The following is an 18,417-nucleotide window of genomic DNA, read 5'->3' as shown; positions in this document are numbered from 1 at the left end:
ATATAATACAAATAATAGTTTTAAATCTTAAGACTTTTGTACAGCAAAAAAACTTGACAAAGTAATATATTTATATATATATATAAAAAGCTTAAAAAAAATAAAATGTCAAAAAAAGGCATAACCGAGGGCTATAAGACTGGGTACTTCTGTGATATATTATAAATACCAGAGAAGGCCTGAGAGAATGTGACCTGGGGGGAGGCGGGGGAGGGGAGGGGGCTGGGAGTAGGTCTCTCCTAACACACTTGTTAGACACATCTGGCAAAAAGAAAATGTATAGTGCAAAAATAAATTTCTTCAAGCAACTGTTAAGAGGATAATAGAGATTTGAAAGAAAAGTGGTGGTGGTCGGGAAGTTGTGTGCTGGGTATGGGGACAGGGTAATGAGAGAGAAGGAGTTTGGGGCGATTCATGGAAAGGAAGGGCAGGCTGCAAAAACATTCAACATTTATTTTTGCCTCTGTGTTAGCAAGGAGATCTTGGCCATAATAGGTGTATTTTTCCTCCCTGGAATGAAGCAGAAGTGAAAGATAAGGAAATTAAATCAGGTCTGGGTTTAGATAGGAAATGCATGCTGGAAAAAAAAAAAAAAGAAAGAAAGAAAGAAAGAAAAGAAAAGAAAAGAAAAGGAAAGGAAAGGAAAGAAAATGGTTGAGAACCAGCCAATGAGCCCCAAAGCCTTTTGGAACCTAGATTTGCAGAAATCATTCTGCCTCCGGTCCCAAGGCCTAGGATTAAAATGTCCCCTTTCCCCACCCGCCGCCCCTCCCCTCCACGTGGAGCTCCCAGTGTGGTTTCAATATACTGGCATTATAAGCATCCGTCCCCCCCAAAAGATATTAGGCACTGGTGGCTACTCCTCTTAAACGTCAGTAGCCTGTTTTCCTTCTGCGAAGGTACAATAGGTACATCTGCACGCCTGTCTAGGCGTGGGCACACATACCACCCTCATTATTCTGACGTGGGGTCCGTTTTATGGCAGTAGACAGAAGCTGGAGTCAAAGCAGTTTACGATTCCAAAGCTTACAGTTGAAAAAAATTGTATAAACAGTCCCCAACAAAGAACGTATCACCCTTCCCTCATGACCGCTGAGAGGGAGCCCTGTTTGAAAAGAGTATCTGGTTGGGGATATTAATGAAGTGACCGCCTAGGATTTCGCTCTCCATTTTTGATACCTGTTTCCCGAGGACTTAAAAACGTAAATGCAAAACACCTGAAGAATACAGTACTATATTGGAAGGGCGCACAGAAGAAAAGTGAATTGCAGCTTTATTTTTCCCCCCTTTTCCGGGATCTATTTATCAGGAACCAACAGAGGGGGGTTAAGAGTGTTAAAAGCAAGAGAAAACCCTGAAGCCTCAGGCCATTAGTCAGGGGATCTCACGTTTACAAGCAGTTTTTGTTTCCTTGGACGCATTTTTGTTATTCCGTCTCAAGTATTCCCGAAGATCCTCACTGAGGAAAGGAGGCCGTCAAAGAGGCATTGGTGTATGCTCAGGCCAGCCCCTCTAGTTTCCAAACTGAGAGATCACCATGTTTACCGAAATTTAACCCAAACTCAGAATTCGAATTCTCTCCTCCAGCCCCTACCCTCCCACGACCACCCCCCCCCCCCCCCCCCCAACGCTTGGCAGGTGGCCACTTCCAGAAGATGCCAGGGAAAGCTTCCACATGTACATTTCAAACAGGCTCTGCTTGATGAATTTTCACTTTGGCAAAGATCTGGGTGCAAAATTATGGCCAGAAATGCTGGCCCTCATGAGATCTTTTAAAAAGAAAGAAACGACAAACCTGATTTTTGCAGTTAAATACATCGCATCTCTCTGACTTTCCCTACCTTCTTCCTTCTCCTAAAACCAACTTGTGCAAAAGAGAAGACAAAAGTACTCTGCACTGTAGTTTATATTTTATGAAGCGACTTCCATGGCGGAAATCAATGAAACTGATCACTAGAGGTGGTTGTTCTTGCCATTGGAGTTCATTCCTTTTGACTTTGCCATACAATTCAGGCATGGGGGCTATGGGCGGAATGTTCTGAATGCACTAGGTGAGCTGCCCTGAAAGTCCCATTTATTTCCCCTTTTGATGCAAATAGACATGGCTAATCTGGAAGCTTATCCCAAAGGAAAGTCCTTAAAAAATCTTCTCTGGCTTCTGGATTCAAAGAAGATTTTTTTTTAAAGATAGGAATCAGTTCTGCTAATCATGCGTGAGGTTGGCTGTCTTTTTACCCTGTTATAATCAGGCAATTGAAGATGGAAAAAGGGCACAAGAGGCGAAGGAGGGGAGGAGATGGGGTGTCTGAAGGGCTTTGCAAGGGAAAGCACACAGAGAGGAGGAGGAAATGGCCAGCATGAGTTCATTTTGGGGTTTCCGATATTTTTATAAAATGCAGCTTTGTCATGGAATCTGAACATTTCTTTTTCTGGACATAGGACTCATCACCACCAGGCTTTAGGCTGGGCCAATTAACTGTTAGTGGGGCAGGAGGCCAGTAGCTAGGAGAAGCATGATAATTTCACGTTTCCACATCTTTGACTCACTGCCATGTGGCAGGAGGATTCAGAAGCACAACTTGAAAGAAAGGAAATGGTCAATGGCTTAGAAACACTCTTCCTCTGAACATCAAGCTCTGAACCCTGGATAGAATGTGCTCGAGAGGACAACCGCAGGAAACACCATGCCAGGTTTTTCCTTCCAAATTTGGGATCCCCGGGAATGTCAGGAGGTAACGATTCAAATGAGAAAGCGGTTTAATGTGTTTTAATTGTCCATTAAAGCACGGTTTTAAATAACCTGTCCTCTTGGGGGGCAAAGCATCTTCAGATGGTTATTTCCTGGAAAGCCTGCTCCCGCTCACAGGCTCTTACCAACCATCTCTGTCATTTCAGAGACGATGGACATTTTATCACGAATCCGTTTCCAAAATGATGGGGTGTTACCCTCGCTTTTGTGGCTAGGTCACCGATCACAGGTGTCAACCAGGCTAGAGAAGAACAGTTTCAAAGCCATACACTTAGCACCCACCGAATTTCAGGCCAATTCTCACAGCCCACAAAGGACTCTGAAGCAAGTAAGCCTCACCATCGTGGTTCAGCGCGCCCTGCTCCGACCAAGGTCAGGAGCAGATTACAAAGGACCTCACTGATACAAAAGAGAGAGGAATTACTGAACATTTCAGACACTGATGAGGACCAAAAGGGCCTTTGTTCCGCCACATTCAAATGAGAACTTTTCAAGACCACAGATGACAACAGGGAGCAAACAAGCAATGATTACTCTTTTGCGTTCTTTTTTTTTTTAAACTTTCTTTTTAATAGAGCCTTGCATTGGTCAGTTCAAAAATTAAATTCAGTATTATAAACCCTTAATAATAGCATTTCGAGAGGCAAGAGCAGCTCCAGCAGGGGAGAGAACATTTGTAAATCGTGGCAGCCACGGCTAATGCCATCACTGGTCTGTGCGTGCATTCATGCTGGAGGCTGCTGTAGAAAGGGAAATCAACGAACCAACAAAATCTGGGGTGTCTAAAGTTTCATCTAGTGCACTGACTGGAGGCGCTACAGTTTAATACAGCTGAGGTTTAAGGGTCCCTCACACATCCTTCATCCAGAAAGGATGCACCACACATTCAAATATAATCCCATGATACGCCCTGATGGACTGGCCACAAAATGCACTCAAATGCAGTAGAGAACTATAAGATTGTCAGCAAGCAGTGCTCCAGAAAATGTTTCTAAGTCATGTCTAGTTTTAAATCTTTGGAATAAAACTGATTTTTTTTTTTTAAATACCCTCCAACTAACATATACAGAATTGCCTCCGGCAAATGGGCAGATTTTATTTTATGTGTGTGTGTGTGTGTGTGTTTTAGGGTGGTTTTTCTTTTTCTTTTCTTTGTTGTTGTTGTTGTTGTTGTTGTTGGTTTTTTGTTGTTGTTGCTGTTGTTGCTGTCGTTTTGTTTTTGGTCTACATCGAAAAAAAACGAAAAAGAGAAAGAAAACTTTAAGGGCCAGACCTCAGAACGCCCAAGTGTCCAACTGGCAGTTATAGCATTTGTGATAAGGAGGCTCCTTTACTCTTAGACGAATAGTTTCAACATTTCAGTGAAATCAAAGGTTGCAGAAAGCTGAGAAACCAAATGCCAAGGATCTTGAAGGTTGCTGTCAGAAATGTATTTGTGTTGCTTAGATTATTATTTCCTTTTAAAGACTTCAGTGTTGCATCCCAAATAGATATGGGGCGGCATTTTAACAGTCAATGAGTCAAACAGTCAAAGGAGGGCAGAAGGGGAGCCAGCTGGTATGAGGGAGCAGCAACCATGTGTGGACCAAACGCCATTTTTGTTTTTTTTTAGACGTGTCTTGAAGGGATGGTCCCAGAATATACAAAATATACAATCTGTCCTAATAACCACCCCGCTTGCTTGCATAGGCCATTTAATGGTCCTAAAGGCAGTCTTTGGAGTTGAGGCCAGGGCCAGCTAGCTAAGAATGCGGGTAGATAGAGACCGATATTGGATGTGTGTGGGCTGAAAATGAGGAATGTATGCCCCCTTGGAGTCAGCTTGCAGAGTACGTGTGAGGCCTCTGTTGATCCTGGGTGCTCTAGGTCATGAGTCATGGGGGGTCTAGCCAAAAAGAATTAGAAATATGTCTCTCCTTTCAGACAGACCATGAGAGAAACTTCTCGACCCTTCCCTTAAATGTCCACCCTTCGTTCCCACAATGGCATTTCGAATTGTGTGTTTTAACAAGTGGGGGAATATGAGCTCAGTGGGTATGAGAGAGGAAGATAGGATGATGTTTTCTGAAGCCACTAGACTCGGGAGGCATCCTCAGTTCTCCCCACTCCTGGAAAGAGTGATATTTTTGGCTTTTCGTCAGGTCAGAACCCAGAGTTAGGTTAAATATGCAGCTGCCCTTTGAGACTAGCGACATCTATGCTGAAAGTGGTTCTAAGGTGGCAATGACACACAGCACGGGGTTGGTCACTATGAGCTGAGGTCATGATGCCTCAAGGGGGATGAGAGAACTGTGATGTCCCATCTGATTGGCTGCTTCGAGAGCTGGACATCCAGGTGCCGAGAGAGTCCTGGAGAGGTTTAGTCCATGGAGAAAAGATAAAACATTTAAGCTTCCAAATAAGCTTTTTCAAGTTTTCGTTAGCAAAAACAGAGAGATTAAAAAGAAAAAATCTAGCACTGGCAATAAGGTGAGGCTCAAGGGATATACTGTGATTTATCATCAAGGACTTTATTCTCTTGGCCACTTTGCAGTCATGCTAGAAGTTTCCAGAATCCCTAGTGCATATGGTGTGCAAGAGTCAAAAAGTAAGAAAAGAAAACTCCTCCCTTGAGAGTGAAGTCTAGAGAAATGCAGGCCAGAAAGGTGTAAGGTGTTATTCCAGAGTCTGCCGCCGCTAAGGCCGTTGGTATTGACTCGAAAGATCTCAATAGTACTAAGAAGAACCAAAACCGATCAACAGTTCTGTGAGGAAGTCGGACGCACGGAATAGTAGGACTTTTCACACACAAAGGACAAATAAACCAAGAGTTAATTTTGGCTACCAAACTGCAATTTGGTTTTCTAGGTCATTTTCCCCCAACTATTTAAAAAGAAACATCAGTGCTACACATATGCAACTTTAAGACGTTGTATTCTCCTATCAAGTTGCACTGAGAAGCAAGTTAAATAAGCCCCTCTTACTGCCGTCCACCTGCAGAGACGTCACATCCATTTTCTTTGATTTCCATTGGCAACAGCGGGAAATAATTCCAATAGTGCTGAAGTAAGCAGCCAGTCTGCCTTGCTGAGTTCACCTGGTTTCCTTCTTCTTCGTCTTCCACCATCTGGCAAGGGCAAGGCATAAAGAATAGACGTATATATTTTAAATATAGCTGAGTGCATGACAGTGCGTGTGTGTGGGTCTATGTGAGTGCGTGTCTGTGTGTGTGTGTGTGTGTGTGTGTGTGTGTACACAGAGGTTTATACGTGAGAACTTTCTTCTGCGAGGCAATGGCTCCCCGCCTGAAGTCCAGCCCCCTGCCTCACGGCATTTCCTTTAGACAACGGCCGACGCCATGGCAACTCTGGCCTTTAGGGTTTTTAGATATGTCTCTTCATATGGAGGGCAAGATGGTCAGACCTGGAAAAACACCTAGGAAATATAAACAACAATAAGGATATAAGAGGGGTCCAGGTAACAAACCCAACTTCCAGCACCCCTTAGAAAACGATTAGCCCTACCTTAAAGGGACGCGGGTACATACGTACGAGAAATAAGGCAGTGTGTAGGGAAGGTGAGCTCGAGGTCAGACTGCGTGGGTTCAAATCCCAGCTCTTCTACTCTTTGTGTGAGTGACTCTGAGCATGTTAACCTCTCTGGGCCTTAATTCTTCCTCAGTAAAATGGCGATAATTATAGTACTTACCTCACAGGTTGGTTTGGGGGATTAAATGAGATGATCTATGTAAAGTGCTTAGAATATTAACTGGCACAGAGGAAGATGTCAATGAATGTTAACTATTATCATAGTTGTCATTATTAAAGAAGAAACCAACGAGAAAGTGCTTCGGAAACATGGGACATGCCCGTATGCTGCCCGTAGTACGGCAGAAAGTGATTAGCTTGTTTCATTGAATGGAGGAACTCTAACAGTTCAACGCCCAGATTTTAGTCTTGAGCTTTACAGCGAAAGCACAGAAATGCTGCCTGTGATACCTCTGGGTCTGTACAGACGCTCTATTACATAGTAAGTCAAGAACAAGAACGGAGAAGTGAGCTCACATTTATTGAGAATGAGAAAACACGCAGGCATGAGCTTGGTATTTCCCCAGTATTATCCAGTAACATTCTCAGCAACCTTCCATGGTAAGTGTTCACACCTCTTGTGTGTGTGTGTGTGTGTGTGTGTGGTAAGGAAACTGAGGCAAGGGTCCTGTAGCCAGCGAGCGGCAGACTTGGGATTAGAACCTAGGTAGATCGGCAAGCCCACTCTTTCAAATGCCCACTCTTTCGAATGCCCGGTTTCTTGTTGCCTGAGGTCCACCACTGAGTGCCCTCCTCAGGCTCAGATCCGGCACAGTGGTCATCTTCACTCCTCCCCCTTTCCTCTGGTCCCAGCAACTTCATCTTCTCTTGGCTAGCCATGCTTCTGCACTCCCAGGAGTACGGGGCTGACCCTCCTCCTAAGGCTAAAGCTACAGCCACAGTGGGCCGACAGTCATATGACCCATGAAGATTCATGAGAGCCAGTCCTGGAATGCTTGCTGAAACAATTGGAAGACAGAAGCTCTTTTCCCACTCGGGCTGCTGAGCTACTAAGATTGAAGCTGGAGCTGCTGGTGTCCATTTGGCCACGTGGGAAACAGCCTACTTAAGAATGAAGTCAATGGGGGGAAAATGGGCAGGAGAAGAGAAAGAGAGAGAAAGAGTCCTGATGACCACATCTGAGACCCTGGATCCAGCCAAACCTAAAGACCAATCTAACTTTGGTCTTCTTAGTTCGTTGAGCTACCAAATCCCCTTAGAAGCTAACACCAGTCTGAGTCAGGTTTCTGTATCATATACCTAACAGAGTGGGCATTTCCATATGCCTGCAGCCTACAATCAATCTAAGGTTCTGGCTAGAATCTCAGTATAGTCAGCACCCAAGACAGCAATCATTCTTAGCTCTGAGTGTGTGCTCTCCCTCTGGATTCTTCTCTTGAAACTGGCCACTCTCTTACCTGTGAGAATATTCCCAGGCTCTCCTGAGGCCCAAAACAGGCTCACAGTCCAACATTCTTGTTAGGATGTTAGCAAGTTGCCCTGTTCAGGTTAGCAAGATTTCCTGTTTGGGGCAGGATTTCCCAGTGTTTGTTCATTCTTCGAACAAACAAACAAAAAAAACCCCACCCTACCTCCTGTGTTGAGTGAACCCACTCTACCCACTCTGTGTTGATTTTTTAAATAGGTACACATGCAGGATATAACCCCAAGGAAATGAAGCAAAACAGAACAAAGGCCAAAATGGAAAACATGTAAAAATGGGAAAAGTGCAGTAGAAAATAATCGAATCCAATAACGTATTGAATAATAATAATTCTAATTCTAATCACACCCACTTATTTCAAGCCCTAATTTAATATGAGCGAGATATTTGGATAATCCCTTAGAGTGCCATCTAAAGGGGATTTAACTTACTATAAAATAGGGATAAATATTCTTTAAAAGTAAGTGCTTGATGTTACTGATATACAGATTAGCAATACAGCCTATAGGGAATTCAGCAGTTAACTTCCATGACTTTGTCTTATCCTGAGGGCATACTCAGTGTTGACCACTGCCTGCCTGTTCTCTTTCTTCCCTCCCTCCCTCTCTCCCGTCCTCCCTTCTTCCCTCCCTCCTTCCTTCCTTCTTTCATCCCAACAGCCTAGGGAAAGAGGATCTAAGTTGGGAAGTTCTTTTTGTAGGCATTTTTAAAAAAGTTAACATCCTCAATAAGGACTCTATAAAGAAGACACCATTCTTATCTCCTCCACCAGCTGAGACAGTCATCAGAAGGAGGCAAAGCCAAAATTTGAACCCAAGTAGTGTGACTCCAGAGCCCATGGTCTAGCCACACCTGCTCTTTAGACTGAGAAGAAGGGAAAGCTGAGCTGTCAGTTTGAGGAGTTTGTAGCAAGAAGAGTAATGGGTTTGCCCCCCACCAAATGTCTACACTGAATCCCTAGACACTGTAACCATGGTAGGTTATGTGGCAAAGGGGAATTGAGATTGTGGATGGAATTAATTTGCTGATCAGCTGATTCTAAAATAGGGAGATTATTCCGGATTATCTGGGTAGGGCCAATGCCATCCCGGATATCTTCAAAAATGCAAGAGGGAATTGAAAGAGAAGACAGAGAGATGGCAGCGGACAAGAACGCAACGGCTTGGACGAGGAGGGGACGAGTGAGTAGGGAAGAAATATGGGCCACCCCCAGAAGCTGGAAAAGATGAGGAGATGAAGTCTCCCCAGAGCTTCTAGCAAAAAAATGCAGCCCTGCTGACAGCTTGATTGTAGCCCAGTGTCACCTTTTAACCCACAGAAGGTTACCCGTAAGAGGGTGCCTATGAGAAAATGCACTTATAAAGTTAAATAAAGATGATACTAAATTTGTGGCAATTGGTAATGGCAGCAACTAGAAAATGAATCCAGAAGTGCATGCGGTCAGGCCTGAGTGGTGAGCACCTGTGAGAAAGCAGGAAAGCAGGCACCAGGAAAACGCTGGCTGTCTGAAAGAGGAACACGGGGGTTGGAGGTGGTGGCGGTAAAAGACAGGTCTTGGCCTGTGGACGGAACCTCTTTCCTTTCTATATCCTGAGAACCTAAGGGAAAATGGTAATCCTGATACGGAGCTTCATCTGAAGAAACCCCTCGGTGATGCACACGTTTAGATTTTTATTCTGCCTTTACCAATTGCCTACTACTATGTGCTGGGCATCCAGCGATATATGCGCAAGCATCTATCTTTACGCTTCAAGATCTTTCAGGGAAGAAGAAAAGTGCAAAAACAAACCAAGTCTTTCACGTGATATGAAATGTAACTGCACTCTTCCTGAATCGAACCAGCCTCATTATTTGTGCAAATTCTTGTAAGTGTATGGTGCTTAGAATTCAGACGAGGTCCCTCACCATTGGGGTTGTATTTAAATTCAATATACCAGCAAGATACTTAGTCGTGATTAATTTATATTTATTAATTTATACTTACTGAGAGCCACATAGGAATAGAAAAAGGTAATGCATAAACTCACCATCTAGAAATGCAGAATCAAATGATTCTAAGGGTAATATACCCCCAGAGGGTATTTATGACTATACAGCAGTCAGATGACCTTAAATAAGAAGGTCCTTAATGACTGAAATTTGTTCATTACAGAGGACTAGTCAAACCACTATTGTCATTTTGTCTGCTTATGAAAAAGGCACAGTAAAGTCATGAGGGCATGAAGTCAACGGCAACCCTCTAAGGCACCAAAGGGGCTAGAGATGGGTTGGTGTTTGTTACCACCTATAAGTGGGTTGACGCAAAGATCACAATGTTTCCTCTCCACTGCCCAGGATCTCGAAGGTACTGTCCTGATAGCAGTCTCCCTGAGTTGTAACTATGCTGAGTTGGCAGAACAATGGCCTATATATCACGGCTCATGGAAACAGAGCCCTGTTTACCAGCACCAGTGGCCTCATGCCGCATGGGCTGAGACACAAGACTCATCCCTCTAGCAAGTGGTCACTCCACGGGCTATCCTGTTCAGTCTGATGGCAAGGAAGTGGCAGAGGCTCACGGCTTTCTCCCCCAACCCACACCTAAAGCCAGAGGTCACAAAACCCAAAGTCTTCAGGGGCCGGGCAGATAAAGTGAACAGGTGCAATGGGCCAAGGACTGACTACCTGATTGTACTTGTGATAAGGCATGGCTATGAAGCAGTCCTGCTCTTCTCTAAGAGGAGACAACGGAGCAAGCGAGGATGCATGGCAACTGGTGGTCTGGCTTCACACCGGGAGACACGGGGTGTGGTGGGAACGGTGAGAGAGTAGTGAGCACGTGGCCACCACGAATGCGTAGTGACGACTGTTTAGCTCCAGAGAATTCTGGCCACACGGGAATGCGAGCCCAGCGTGACCGGATCTTCTGATTTTTCTGAACAAAGCCAGAGATGCAGACATTTTTGTGGCATCTGGTAATTTTAAATGTAAGCAAAGCAAATACACAAAGAAAAACTCATTTATTTTTTCAACCTCCCTAATCGGCAAAATAAAAGTCTAAATTAGACTTGGTACACGCTTTGCAGACAGGAAGCCCCATTCCAAGCTTAGCCTATGGAGTGGTCTGCTTTCTCAAATTACAAGAAGCAAGAGGGAGGTTTCTTACACTTATCCACGCTGTGGTACCAGCGGGACTCACAGTCCTGCTAAGGGCTACAGATGCCCTCTTTTCTGAAGGTAAAAGTCCTTTAGGAATGCCTGCTCCCCAGTCATACCAGGCTTGCCTTTCATCTGCTTTGGGACCACTCCAATCCCCCAATGCCACCTCCCAGACCTGCTCTATTCTTAGCACAATTGCCACCACTGAAACATAAGGTGCTGCCTGTCGTGAGACACTAAATGAGAATCCAACCCCTTATTCCGGACATTGTTGAGAATGCACTATTGGCCAATGCCACAGGACTTTGACCCAGACCTCTCCCAAATCACAATCTCCCCCAAATACTGTGTCACAGAACTTGTACCATCTGCCCAGTGAATTTCTAGCTCCAGAAAGCATATATTTTGGAGAAGAAAATAACGCAAAAGACTAACCAAATTACCCATCTCTGACATCTCCTTCACTGAAATACCCAGTGGGCTTGAAGTTATCTCTCCACAGAAATCATACAAACGGTCAGATTTAGTCCTAGCATGTCGACTGCTGGACAGTTGTAAATTTCTTAAGAAGTCAGTTGATCTGAAGAGAGGAATACTAACTCTGGCCATTTCCCAATAAGAATTGTTCGTCCATTTCTAAGGATGAATGCAGTCCACAGTGCACAATCTGAGCCACGGCCACACCACTCTTCAGGGATGGGCGTCTTTTGTGTATGCCTGCTACCACCACACTTGGACAGCTCACAGAGGATTCATCTTCATCCCAGTTGATATAATCCTCTCCCTCAGAGAACTGTGGGCAAAGAGCCACACACTATGCAGCTTCTTTATTAGCAGCCAGGACTAGAGAGAAATGAACTTGAGATGGCAGTTGAGGGAAGATGTCAAGTGAGAAACATTACTGAAGTATAATCTGTAGAAAAGCAGCCGATGCACATAAATTCAGGAGGCCTTGGCGGTAAGGGATAGAAATTAAAAATCAGGTTCTGTTCTTGGGGAGCAGAAGAGAACTCCAAGGGAATGAAGGACAATAGCTTCATAAAGTGGACTTCCTCGGCCGGCTCTGGGGTGGGAGGTTATCTCTGGGCTCCAAGAGGCATGGGGGCTTTATTTAGTGCTTAAAGAATGAAGATAAGAGGAAAATAGCCTCTTCAGGAAGAAGGAAAAAAAGGAGGAAAAACATGAATGCTCCTTTACAAGCATCTTAAAGGAGCACCAAGCCAACCGGCCACCCATGAGACCTGGCTACTACTGCTCTGCTCTCCAAACACACATGCGTGCGCACACACATACACACACACACACACACACACACACACACACACACACGACTCCAGAGGAAGGCCTGGTGCAGGGAGGTGCCAGTACAGGCGCGGGGAGGCAGGATGTGAAAGCGATCGCATTTCCTCCCACGGAGAGCCAGGCCTCTACGGACATCCTGCGGGCTGGGGAACCCTGAGGCTTTCAGGGCTTTTATCGTATTAGGAGCATTTTTCTCATCATAACTGAGACCTTTAGTATTGCATTAAAAAGATGGTTAATTTTCTTAAGCTTCCTTTTAAACACAGAAATAGGATTAGAAGGATAACATGCTCAGATGCAAGCCCATTATTTGATTATGTCTAAACCTAATCCTGCCTTCACCTTGGCCTGCAGAGTCTCCATTTTGGGGTTTATTGGTTGATAATGCCAAGGCTGTCAGATACTATTACTTGTGAAGTATCTGTTGCTACGTGCTCTTTCTTCCACTATCAAATGCTGAAGGTTTGAAACTGAATTATAGGATAAGTTCTCACAGCCTCGCCATCTTTTAGACTTTAGTCCCTATTTTCAAAGGAGAACGAGTGATTCAGGCCCCCAAAGAATGGGGACTCTCTCCGGTAAATTCATTTCTACTAACGCTTCAGAGGAGAGCCTTATGAGTAGCCTTCCTTCCGTTCAGCAGGCTTTCTATTCTTTCATGTTATTAAGCATGAGGAAAACTGGTATTGATGCTAATAAAAAGATCAGAAGCAGCAGCTACAGGTGACCATTCTCTAGCTTATTACTTTTCATATTACAGTAAAATCATCTGCCACATCATCTCCTTGAGGGTAGGAACTGTATCTTATTGCCATTCAGTGACGAACACGATTCCTGGCCCAAAGCTGGCATTCGCTAATTACCCATGTTACCGGACCACGAGTCCATATCACCTCTTGATTTTACCCTGAAAGGCACCCGTTATCTCCTCGGTTTTCTCAGTGGCCAAGTAAAAGGCATTCCCAGGCCTGAGTCTCTGGGACAGAGGCTTGGGATAACCCCAGAAGCATATGGGCAGTCCACCCCCAACCCACCTCACCTTCTCCCCTCCCCATCCCGGAAGCTTCCTCGTTTCTTTACCTGTCGCAGTGGTTGCATTTAAAGGGCTTTGCACCTGTGTGTTTCCTGTAGTGCCTCGTGAGCTCATCGCTTCGTGCAAAACGCCATTCACACCCTTCCCATGAGCACTTATAAGGCTTCTCACCTGCAAGAAGAGACGGAACGACCATGGTCAACAACAGGAACAAAATGGCCACATACCTGATCAGGTTCTGCTCTCTAGCCACCGTCTTGAGAAAGGACGGTAGAAATCATTCTCAAAAGACTACATTGCCTAATACGCTGTGTCACATTTTCTTTAGTCTCCTGGTGTGGTGTTGTTGCTGTTGCTGTTGTTGTTTTTAACCTTCAAAAGTGGTCTCACAGGATCCTCTAATCTGGAGCTGTCATTTCAGTTCACAGAGTCAGAGCATTTCCTTCAACTGGTGAGGGATCAATTTTTATTTATTTTCTATTCCCTGGAGCACTTTGACCCCCACTGTCCAAGCAGAAAGGAAATGCGCTATTTTCGTCCGAACCGCAAATGCTTCTAATTCTATTTTTCTCCAGTACCTACAGTAATTTACCATTTCAGCCTTTTTAGCTTTCTCCCTCCTCTTCCCTCCTACCACAAACTGGAGCCAGGGACCTGACTGACAAGGCAAACAGCTCAGGTCTCCCAGAACCACTGTGCCTTCCAGTAAATGGGAGTGGATGGACAGTCAGGAGAAAGGGCTACAGTTTGAGAGTAAAACAGAAATCCCTTGACGATTCCTGCCATTTATGTAAAATACAGTCACAAAGTCCTATTTAAGAAGGCCATAACTTAATGGTTCCAGAGCTTTCATAGTAGAGAGAGATACAGAGTATTACAAAATATTTTTAAAGCCAATTTGTAGAGCAAGGTTTTAGCCACAGTGAAGCTGCTTGTAAGTACGAAATTCGAGCTCTTGTGCTCAAGTGACCTTTTTGCACAGTAAATACAGATGGAGGGATATGCAAGAGAAAGACATGCTTTTTCCCTAGACCTTTTCTTTTAACCCATCAACGTCTGTCACCAAACATGGCAAATATTTACCCTTCCAACTGTATGGTGGGCTGGTTCTGATTACGAAGAAAAATAATCTTGGGGCACCTGGGTGGCTCAGTCGGTGAAGTGTCTGACTTCGGCTCAGGTCATGATCTCAGGGTCCGTGGGTTCGAGCCCTGCATCGGGCTCTGTGCTGACAGCTCAGAGCCTGGACCCTGCTTTGGATTCTGTGTCTCCCTCTCCCTCTCCCTCTCCCTCTCTCTCTCTCTCTCTGCCCCTCCCCTGCTCATGCTCTCTCTCTTTCTTTCTCTCTCTCAAAAATAAATAAAACATTAAAAAAGAAGAAGAAGCAAAAATAATCTTTACAACACGATGAAATCATGAGAGTTACCAAGCCCTCATAACTGACAGGTAGGTTAGCACAGTGGTCATGAGCTCTGAGGTCGAGCTTCCAGGGTTCAGCTTTCAATGCTGCCCCTACCTGTCTAACTTGGGGCAAGTTAAGAAACTTGTCTGCGCCTCTGTCTTTCTAGAGATAATAACAGCATGGACCTCAAAGTGTTTGAAGAGCATAACTTAATACACATATGTATTATATGTTAATTAGAACAGCACCCAGCACACTCGATGTTGACGTCACTGGTAAATATTACAAATTGCCAAACCCACAACTTCAGGATACACACACAGGTGCCAAAGTAGTCCTATGGCTGCTCCATTATATCTCTATTTTTAACAGCTAGACCTTCACTAGGCAGCGCTTAAGGAGACATTGCCCAGGTACTATACTTGACCCACTTTCTTCTTTCACCTTTCTCCTTCCCTTTATACCGGACTACAAAGTGTTCACGATTCTTTATTTGTATCACCTAGAATTGAACCAAACATGATTGAAAATTTTATTTCATTAAATCGATGCCCCAGTGAGCCACTGCTCTATAAGACCCATAGAGAAGAGGAATGAGAAACACAGGCATTTCTTTTAAAGGGAACCAAGAGGACATGAAGGAGGGCTAGAAGCACAGGAGGAAACCCATTCGGTTTTGGAAACCAGAAAAAAAAAAAAAAAAGAATCACTGAGCAGTGTTAAAAGTTCACCTTCTGAATCCTTAAAGCCGAAATTTTAGAAAATTGCACCTGCTGAAGAGAAGGTAGCAGAATGGGGCTATCAAGTCAACTTTGGGGTTAACACACCTGGAAGCTGAGTTAATTACAGACCCTATGCCTCAGTGTCCTTCTCTGTCAAATGGGGCTGAGCTTCCCATGTTTGTTGTGAGGTTTAAATATGTTGTCAAATATAAGACACATATCCTGAAGCCTGACACGAGGTAAGTATTCAATCAATTTCAACTTCTCTTCCTCCCACGTTTACCTGTGTTCTCAGAAGCTGTCTAACGGCTGTCACCCAAAACTTTCAGAGCTCAGGCTCCAGACAGCTGAGCCTGGAATCACTCTGGGCAACCTAAATATTGGAAAGTAGTGTGTATTTCAGTTCTAAATATTTTCTCCATATATCGATGGAAAATTCACCAGAAAAGTGGAGTGTTCTCTAGATCTACTCTGAACGAGTGAAATGCTGAAGGGGAAATTGGAGACCTTACTTGGGGAGAGGTGTGCCCTCTTTGAGAGGTGTGTTGGCATCATTCACTTAATGTGATTGATTACCAACCAGGCTCTGTTACTTCAAGGAAATCTGGCACAAACAAACAAACAGAATGAGGCACCAAAGGTGTTAGAAATTCACAATGCCCTCCACCCCCAAGGCCCTCAAATGCAAGTAAAATTGGGGTTTCCTGGCACCCAGGGGAAGCAAACACACCCCAAATGCAACAAGGCATCTGGAAATCCCATGACATTCTACAGCACCAAGCAGAGACTTCCAGTCCCCCAAATCAATCCCGCAATCGAACTAACCCATCCATCATAAGCAACCACATTTTGAAGGACACAGGAAGGACAGAGAGAAAATGGAGGTTCAAATGGATGTCTTTGGGTATTTTTTTAAAAAAATTATTATTTCAAACTGTTTGGTTTTCCTCTTGGTGAATTTTTAAAAATAGTTTGGTTTCCTTTTATTTTGACAAATAATATGAAGGATCTGTTCACTTCCTAGAAAATAATGTCGACTTTTAATTAATTCTGGCACAAACCAACTATCCTATCCAGTAGCTATTTCAGTGTCCCTTTTGCCAGTGTTCAGACAGAAACTGCAGATAGTTTGACTTGGCTTTGAATTGTATCACCTAACACAGTTTCCTGCTTGCACCCAGAACAAGTCCCTTTGTGCCCTGATAGTTTACCCAAGTTATATTATTGTGTCTCATCAAGCTATTTTTCCAGTGTCTGATCCATTTACCTACAAGTTGCCATTTCTGCAAATGCTCAATAATGCGAAATTTAAAAATAACCAAGAAAGAACTCCACCAAATGAAGGAGCAGTGCCTGATACAGGGCAGAGTTCAGAAATCAGACGAGCAAAAAAACGTTTAAAGAATCGGGAATAAGACTTCTTTATTTAGGGCTCAGAAATAGCGGGGTTAGGCTGGCCTCATTTCTGAGTTCTATATCGGCTTCTGTAAACCAATGTCTACTTGAAAGACAGCCATGAAAACCCTCTGTCAGTACTTTGCATGGTCAAGATTACACCTCCCTGGACACCAGCGCCCACTGCTTGATCTCGGGGTTGGGGCGGCGGGGCAGGGAGCAAACCATCTATAATCCACGATGCACTAGTTTTCATCCGAACAGCCTACCTAAAGATTTCTCTGCATTTCATAAAAAGCTTGGCTTTCTTTCTTGGTGAAAGAATAGCTTTCTTTCTAAAAGACAGGCAGAAAGGAAGAGAAAGGGGCCAGAGGGAAGGAGGAAAGGAGAAAGAAAGTAAGGAGGGAGGAAAAAAGAAAAAAGGGTCGTTCAGTTGTAACTGGAGCAGACCTCATGCAAAATCAGCTTATCTCCTTCATCTGCCCTCTCTTTCACTCTCTTTCTCCCCCTGCTCCACTCCAGGTACTAGTTCGGGGCAGAAAGCAGAAAATGGCATGCCCTTGCCAACGCTATCTGGTATGGCACCTGCACTAATGCCCACCACTCAGCTCACTGCAACTCAATAGCGATCACAAATGTTCGGGAGGGGTCTCTATGAGACAGGAAGATGGAGAGAGGCTTAAAACACGAGGACCCAGGTCTGGAAGGAGTATGTGGATGAAGGCGGCCTACAAACCAGATGGACGAGGGAGCGTGCCAGGGCCTGCACAGTTCACAGGGCCACAAGTGAGGACTCGGTCAGAACCCCTGGAATTGCAGGGGGAATATCAAGATCTACTTTTCCTATCTGGAAATTAGCCCCAGGAGACGTGCTTCCCTCAGAGGTGATAGGAGGTCTAATCAGGTGTAAATGGATTTATAGCCATACAAGGGCTCTTAAGGAGAGCTAAGGATGCTTGAGAAACAGGACTTGACATTTAGCAAGGTTGAATCATGGCAAGAATTCATGCTCTCCCACAGAATGGCCTCTGAGATGGAATGTGGGCTAAACCAGTAAGGCTTTTTTTTTTTTTTAGTTCCTTACAGAGTAACTCTCTCTACATCACGATCATCAAATGTGATTGGTCCAATGCACGTAAATACTTTTGAACATGCATCTCCAATATAAGTAGGTTTATTCATGAATTATATAAGTTTACTGATGTCCTAATACATTAGGATATTATAAAATATGCATTCACTATAGAAACTAAAAAGAATGAGAGTAAATTAAATATAAATAGGAGGTACGCATTTTTCTTCCTGTGCTCAAAAAGACTATGTTGCACACCCTACTTTAGTGACCAGTGCCCCAGAGAACAAATGGAAGCAGCTTGGCTCCCAGTCCATTGGTCCTGGTGCTTCCATACTCGGTCTCTGCAGTCCATTCTCCCTACAACACTCAGACAAACCCTTTGAAAATATAAATCAGAGCAGGTGGGTTGCTTATAGGGGATTTTGGTCTTTATATTGCCATAAATTGGTTTCTCTGACATCCCCTGGATTTTACTTTGTGCATTTGAAAACATTCTATGAAACCTTCTACAGATTTCACCAGACTGCCAAAGAAGTTCCTGACCCAAACAAGGTTAGGAAGAAATTAAAGTATAAATGCTGCACTGGCTTC

The 18,417-nt window shown here is 44.1% G+C and overlaps 1 protein-coding gene across 2 annotated transcripts in view; it reads right to left on the bottom strand.

The window, feature by feature from the left end:
* Positions 1–1,734: 1,734 nt before the first annotated feature.
* The window catches only part of KLF7 (KLF transcription factor 7), an 89,141-nt gene continuing 72,458 nt past the window's right edge, over positions 1,735–18,417 (bottom strand). For both annotated transcript variants that reach the window (XM_049615061.1, XM_049615060.1), the window contains exons 3-4: positions 13,280–13,403; positions 1,735–6,163 (exon numbers count right to left, since the gene is read on the bottom strand). In XM_049615061.1, coding sequence (XP_049471018.1) covers positions 6,112–6,163; positions 13,280–13,403 — 176 coding nt within the window. In that variant the 3' untranslated portion in view covers positions 1,735–6,111. The remainder of the gene's footprint in view (positions 6,164–13,279; positions 13,404–18,417) is intronic.

Source organism: Panthera uncia (genome assembly GCF_023721935.1).
Source record: "Panthera uncia isolate 11264 chromosome C1 unlocalized genomic scaffold, Puncia_PCG_1.0 HiC_scaffold_3, whole genome shotgun sequence".
NCBI lineage: Eukaryota > Metazoa > Chordata > Mammalia > Carnivora > Felidae > Panthera > Panthera uncia.
This window is presented reverse-complemented; position numbering and strand designations above follow the sequence as displayed.